General features: G+C 39.0%; 1 protein-coding gene across 1 annotated transcript in view; it reads left to right on the forward strand.

Annotated features, from left to right (window-relative positions):
* Nucleotides 1-7,734, forward strand: part of LOC110458548 (trafficking protein particle complex subunit 11-like) — a 51,580-nt gene that overhangs the window by 28,040 nt on the left and 15,806 nt on the right. The window contains exons 19-24 of the mRNA XM_021510300.1: nucleotides 888-1,046; nucleotides 3,273-3,454; nucleotides 4,003-4,128; nucleotides 4,755-4,807; nucleotides 5,172-5,263; nucleotides 6,982-7,041. Coding sequence (XP_021365975.1) covers nucleotides 888-1,046; nucleotides 3,273-3,454; nucleotides 4,003-4,128; nucleotides 4,755-4,807; nucleotides 5,172-5,263; nucleotides 6,982-7,041 — 672 coding nt within the window. The remainder of the gene's footprint in view (nucleotides 1-887; nucleotides 1,047-3,272; nucleotides 3,455-4,002; nucleotides 4,129-4,754; nucleotides 4,808-5,171; nucleotides 5,264-6,981; nucleotides 7,042-7,734) is intronic.

The following is a 7,734-nucleotide window of genomic DNA, read 5'->3' on the forward strand; positions in this document are numbered from 1 at the left end:
GTGAACATTTCGCTATGACACTTTGAAGCAATGTAGCTCAGATTAAACAAGGAGTCAATTGACCAAAGGTCAAGGTCACTGGGTCAAAGGTGAAGGTTAAATTTTGTACCTTTTCCTTGATGAACATTTTGTTATGACATTATGAAGCAATGTTGTTCAGAACTTAACACAGAGTCAACTGACCTTAGGTCCAGGTTACGGGTTTCAAAGGGTCAAGGTCAAGTTTTGTATTTTCACTGATGAACATTTTGTTATGATATTAAGGAGCAAAGTTGGTCGGAATTAAAGAATAAGTCAACTGACCAAAGATCAGGGTCACTGGGTTAATGGTCAAGGTCATTTGGGTCCAAAGGTCAAAGACAAAGTGGATCTCTGACTTTGACCCTGGCTCTTGATGGAGGAGGTATATAAGGTTAAATAAAACAAATCAAAACTAACAAATGAGTATTGCACCGGTATTTACATTTCTGTTAGTCCAGCAAATATGGAGGTGGAAGGAAACAAGACTCACATCATAGTACATGTAAAATATATATTTTGCTTCCTTGCAATTCTTTTTGAAGTCCACATATCAAACGTCAAGCTCAGCTATATGGGCAGATTGCTTCTTGATGATTATTGGGGATATATTGCCACAAGACGGGGCCCTTACTGACCTGTCAGTGTTCTAGTTACAAGAGTGATTAATATAAGTCGAAATTCTGTGTTTCATAAATGCTGTAAAATAAATAAAGTTAACATATATTCAGGTAGACTAACCGCTGGGTACAGCTTTGAAAGAGGTCATATTTTCTGAATTATGTTTATAAAAATTTACTGTTAATGTAAACATACTTATATTTACGGTGTTCTTACAGCACAGAGCTAATGTTTTGTTTCAATTACAGCTATATAATCAGTACTGCCAGATAGTGGACGGTCAGGGAGTGTCAGCCGGGTCTGAGGCTGACTCCAGAGGTGGGGATCTGTACCTGGTGCCCGGCCAGACCAGGCTCTACACCTTCAGCTTTCTCCCACTAAAGGATGATGTGGAAACACAGCTCGAGGTAAAACTTTGTTTCTCAAAGTTAATGTTCTTTTTATATGGAAGGGATACATGTGCGTTGTAATATTGATAGTATACTGTGTGTTCTTAATGCAACTGATGGCAGCGATATTCAATATGTAAGTAATTGTAATTTTAAATTGCCTTGAAATCTTACTGATGAATATATTGCAGATAGGATGACGAAACACTCATGTAAAGTTGCCTTGTTTTTGAGTAGATATCGTCTCTGGTGTTAGAGCTTGGATCAGAGGCGGTATGCTGTGTGATGTTACAGTGGATGTAAAGTTGCCTTGTTATTGTGTATACGTAGATATCGTCTCTGGTGTTAGAGCTTGGATCAGAGGCGGGACGCTGTGCGATGTTACAGTGGATGTAAAGTTGCCTTGTTATTGTGTAGATATCGTCTCTGGTGTTAGAGCTTGGATCAGAGGCGGGACGCTGTGCGATGTTACAGTGGATGTAAAGTTGCCTTGTTATTGTGTAGATATCGTCTCTGGTGTTAGAGCTTGGATCAGAGGCGGGACGCTGTGCGATGTTACAGTGGATGTAAAGTTGCCTTGTTATTGTGTAGATATCGTCTCTGGTGTTAGAGCTTGGATCAGAGGCGGGACGCTGTGCGATGTTACAGTGGATGTAAAGTTGCCTTGTTATTGTGTAGATATCGTCTCTGGTGTTAGAGCTTGGATCAGAGGCGGGACGCTGTGCGATGTTACAGTGGATGTAAAGTTGCCTTGTTATTGTGTAGATATCGTCCCTGGTGTTAGAGCTTGGATCAGAGGCGGGACGCTGTGCGATGTTACAGTGGATGTAAAGTTGCCTTGTTATTGTGTAGATATCGTCTCTGGTGTTAGAGCTTGGATCAGAGGCGGGACGCTGTGCGATGTTACAGTGGATGTAAAGTTGCCTTGTTATTGTGTAGATATCGTCCCTGGTGTTAGAGCTTGGATCAGAGGCGGGACGCTGTGCGATGTTACAGTGGATGTAAAGTTGCCTTGTTATTGTGTAGATATCGTCTCTGGTGTTAGAGCTTGGATCAGAGGCGGGACGCTGTGCGATGTTACAGTGGATGTAAAGTTGCCTTGTTATTGTGTAGATATCGTCCCTGGTGTTAGAGCTTGGATCAGAGGCGGGACGCTGTGCGATGTTACAGTGGATGTAAAGTTGCCTTGTTATTGTGTAGATATCGTCTCTGGTGTTAGAGCTTGGATCAGAGGCGGGACGCTGTGCGATGTTACAGTGGATGTAAAGTTGCCTTGTTATTGTGTAGATATCGTCCCTGGTGTTAGAGCTTGGATCAGAGGCGGGACGCTGTGCGATGTTACAGTGGATGTAAAGTTGCCTTGTTTTTGAGTAGATATCGTCTCTGGTGTTAGAGCTTGGATCAGAGGCGGGACGCTGTGCGATGTTACAGTGGATGTAAAGTTGCCTTGTTATTGTGTAGATATCGTCCCTGGTGTTAGAGCTTGGATCAGAGGCGGGACGCTGTGCGATGTTACAGTGGATGTAAAGTTGCCTTGTTATTGTGTAGATATCGTCTCTGGTGTTAGAGCTTGGATCAGAGGCGGGACGCTGTGCGATGTTACAGTGGATGTAAAGTTGCCTTGTTATTGTGTAGATATCGTCTCTGGTGTTAGAGCTTGGATCAGAGGTGGGACGCTGTGCGATGTTACAGTGGATGTAAAGTTGCCTTGTTTTTGAGTAGATATCGTCTCTGGTGTTAGAGCTAGCATCAGAGGCGGGACGCTGTGCGATGTTACAGTGGATGTAAAGTTGCCTTGTTATTGTGTAGATATCGTCTCTGGTGTTAGAGCTTGGATCAGAGGTGGGACGCTGTGCGATGTTACAGTGGATGTAAAGTTGCCTTGTTATTGTGTAGATATCGTCTCTGGTGTTAGAGCTTGGATCAGAGGTGGGACGCTGTGCGATGTTACAGTGGATGTAAAGTTGCCTTGTTATTGTGTATATATCGTCCCTGGTGTTAGAGCTTGGATCAGAGGTGGGACGCTGTGCGATGATACAGTGGAAGTAAAGTTGCCTTGTTATTGTGTAGATATCGTCTCTGGTGTTAGAGCTTGGATCAGAGGTGGGACGCTGTGCGATGTTACAGTGGATGTAAAGTTGCCTTGTTATTGTGTAGATATCGTCTCTGGTGTTAGAGCTTGGATCAGAGGTGGGACGCTGTGCGATGTTACAGTGGATGTAAAGTTGCCTTGTTATTGTGTAGATATCGTCCCTGGTGCTAGAGCTTGGATCAGAGGCGGGACGCTGTGCGATGTTACAGTGGATTGGAGGGGGTGGACCAGCAGTATCTCCTGTACAGACTGCACAGTCCCTGTTACCAAGGAAACCAGTCGTGCCGGGCTGTCCAATAGACTGGAATGCTGTGGATGTGCGGGCTGCCACAAGGCTAGTTCATTATGATGTATCTATACAAACTTAACCTACAATGTTAAAAATCTGTTTTATTAGATCATAATGTTATTCAAAACAGGTGCTTTTCATACATGGCATCAATCAGTCAATCATTTAGTCAATCTGTCTGGTAACAATTTTTGTAACCACTACAGTAGCTTTGATTTTGTATGGACACTGTATGTTTGAGACTGTAGCAGCTATTTTCGGAAAGTGTTAAAAGAATCTTGATGAAATTTATCCCATAGATAGAGAAAAGAACCCGATATATCAGCAGCAACATTACAGGATGTTCCATTGATGGATGCTAAGTGATGTCTAGAATCTCTGGTATCAGTCAGTGTACATGTAAAAACTTGTAACGTTTAGATGACTACGATGGGCGACACAACACTAGTACCTAGAAAGTCATTTAACGATTGGTCATCAGCCAGTTGATTAGTCCTATGCATGATTGTCAGACTGATTGTTCCTTGTATTAGCAATGTCTGGGATATCCCCATTTACAACTGTGACACTATCAGTAACTTTCTTGTTTCCAGGATTGTCCCTAGAAAAGCCAAACTAGATGTGGTGATCCAACATGAGCCGCCATGTCTACTAAACGAGTTTTACCTGCTGAGGCTTGACATGACTAACAACGAAGACACAGATATAGAAGACATCAGGTATGTATTACCATGACCTTGTACTGGAGGGCAAGGTCACATATCTAGGATAATCGTATCATACTACAGATGATACAAAAGTCACTAAAAGTCGGATGGTACAAAGATCATGTGACTGGTCACATGATGCAAAGGTCATGTAACCAATCAGATTATACGAAGATCATGTGACCGGTCAGATGGTACAAAGGTCATTCGACCAGTCAGATTATACAAAGATCATGTGACCAGTCAGATGATGCAAAGGTCATGTGACAAGTCAAATGATGCAAAGGTCATGTGACAAGTCAGATTATACAAAGATCATGTGACAAGTAAGATGATAGAAAAGTCATGTGACAAGTCAGATGATACAAGTCATGTGACAGATCAGAGGATACAAAAGTCATGTGTCAAGTCAAAGGATACAAAAGTCATGTGACAGGTCAGATGATATGTTGGGGTATACCTATATGTTAGTAATTATCTGTCTATTCACATGAATCTTGTGCACATGCTATCTTAATTTAACTGGACGGAAAACATATTGATTATGAAATAATACTTACACAATATTAAATCTTCAAATCTCAAATTACATGTGAAGTGAATTCCATGTTACCTATTGACCTGTTTCTTGTTGTCAGGTTATCCTTTGGTATCCAGGGAGATGAGACCGCCAGTGAATCAGAGCAGACATGTATGTTTACAAATAATTCCTAGTAATCTTACTACTGCTATTGTTGGTAGTTATTTTGAATTTTCTGCTTAATTTTAAAAAGATGTCTCAGGTTTGAGTATTTGTAATTACTGTGGGTGTTTTATTTTTCATGTGTATGAATCTTCATAGTAACTAAATACAGTATTACACAACCAAAACTCTTATGACACCATGGTTACAATCTCATGGAAAAAATGAAAATCTCTTTGCTACTTCAGAATTCAAACCTACTACTAACCATACAATTTGTAATTCTTAGATTTTTCACATGATGTCGAGGTAAAGAAATTGAATTCTGCTATATCTGTATGTAGTTTTAAGATCTTTATCGTTTATATTACAGCCCATGTTTGTCTAGAGACCCCAGAGTTTGACAATGTGGTGGAGTATAGCAGAGAAGACGTTGCACTCGTAAAACTGGGAACGGGCAAAAAGGTAGGCTGTATTACAGTTATGGGACAACTGTAGAATCACTTAGATACTGTTAGTCCCCCAACTTTGATCTTTGACAGTATTACAAGGTGATTGACATCACCCTGCAAGATCAAATATTTGTTCATTAAAACTTGTTAAGGTGGCTCCACACTTTCGCAATTAACCAGCAAAATTCGTTGAAACTTTCACATAATGGTTAAGCAACTATGTAGAGTTGATGAAAAGTTTATGAAAATCTAAACATTCTGATAGTTTGGGAACTTTTTTGGAAAAAATACCAAAAAATTGAATTTTCGTCAATTTTAATATTTTCCGGTTTTTTTTGTGTGTAACATTGTTCGGAACAATAACAACAATAATAAAATGAAAAGAAGCATTTCTAACTAACCCTGCAAATATTTTATTTATCGCAAAATATGTAACACATGTTACACAGTGTATTTATTGAATTTGTACGGATAAAAGTGATTATCTACAAGCTAAAAGCAAACAGGACACAAAAATCTATACATATAGAATGGGAAATTGAACAAAATGTACACAATGGGTTTATAATTAATTTATTTTACATTTTACAATCACTTCGATCCGGGTGAGAGTTATCTTCCTTGAAAAAAATCGGAACTTTTTGCAGAGGGGTGACATTTACACAATGACAGTCGTCTCTGTTTACATATAATAAAAATGATGAAAATAAATCAAAAATATGATATCAAAATTATCAATTTATTGTTCTTTAATGGAACCAAATTACCTTCAGTCATGTACACTTTGGACATCATTCCACAGTCCGCTAACTCACGGTATATTTATGATTACATGTCAGGTACATACATTTTGTATGTGACCAGAGGCTATCGCATGGTATGCTGTTCTCACGTGCACTCACACATGCATTTCATAGTTATCTTGATATTTTATAAAACATTATTTTCACAGAGTAAGTAGACTACATTTGTAAACACGATTTAATCGACAGAGCAAAACTCCCTCAACAGCGAAAATCTTAACAACCTCGAGCTTATGAACCCGTGTTGCACATGTGAGGTCGGTACGTCCGAATTCCATGCGTTTCCTATATGACCTTATTGAGGTCGTTTGGTCTCATGTCACTGTCTTCCCGTGAGTCTGTTCATGTCTATGAATTTGAAAGCTTTATTCCTGAAGTACGTGTACATACATTTCCCGGTAAAATCTCGATATCGGGTGTTGACATATCATCGGCACGCACGTGTACTATTGTTTACCAGGGGCCTGTTCGTTTATGCGGAGCAACCGGTTTGACCGTTTAAAAATGTAACAATTTCGGGTATAAATCCTGGCGGACCTGCAAACGTGTATGCAGGCCTTGCAAGGCTTTCTCAAGGCTCGCCTGAAAGCAGCATCAGATTGCTAGGTCCGACCTTATTTAATAAACGAACAACAGTGGTTCGATCGGTTTGACCGTTTAAACGAAAACGACCCAGGTGTTACTATAATTTGCACTACGATATTGAATGCCCGATACGCAATACGGAAATGACGACACGGTGTACATGCACATTTCGATCAAGATAGTTGAGTCCGAGCTGTACTTTTTCCGGAAGTACGTCACGAAAATGGACGTTGATGACGATGTGTGGAGCCACCTTAAACTCAATGATTTGAATAGTCATCTGATAAAACATTGTAGAAAATATTGACAAAATAAAATAATCATTGTATATTTTATGTTTCAGCTTTCTCGTCGTTTATTTGTCAAGAATATGCAGATTGGCACTAAGGTCCTTTTTGTAAAGGTATCTATCCTATAATAAAGTAATATGGGCTAGGACAAAAACATTTCATAATTAATTATTTTAGGCATATGATATTATGATATCAGTATGATAATGTTGTATATTTAATGAGTTCATTATATAAAGCCAACTTTCTTTATAATAGAGATCAAACAATATGCTACTGTATAACATGAAATGTTGGTTGTGTATAAACATTCGTGGTTATTGTGGTTGTCATTGAACCATGAAAATAAATACAATGAAGTTGAATGATATACTTGTCTACTGTTTGTTTATGTAGGATATCCACTAAAGTTTGTACAACGAAATGATCTAAATGGCGAATGCAAAAATGAATTCTACATTAAGCATGTGCGTGTATCATGAAGCTTCTAATTTCTGTTTGGCATTCATAATGACTATGAATGCCAACTGGAAGCAGTTCAGTACTTAAATATAAAGTAACAAAAGCATATGCAATGACATGTATGTTAACAGTTGGTGTATACAGAGATATGTATGTTAACAGTTGGTGTATACAGTGACATGTATGTTAAACAGTTAGTGTATACAGAGACATGTATGTTTACAGTTGGTGTATACAGAGACATGTATGTTAACAGTTGGTGTATACAGTGACATGTATGTTAACAGTTGGTGTATACAGAGACATGTATGTTAACAGTTGGTGTATACAGAGACATGTATGTT

This window comes from Mizuhopecten yessoensis, unplaced genomic scaffold, assembly GCF_002113885.1.
Source record: "Mizuhopecten yessoensis strain PY_sf001 unplaced genomic scaffold, ASM211388v2 scaffold9651, whole genome shotgun sequence".
Classification (NCBI taxonomy): Eukaryota; Metazoa; Mollusca; class Bivalvia; order Pectinida; family Pectinidae; genus Mizuhopecten; species Mizuhopecten yessoensis.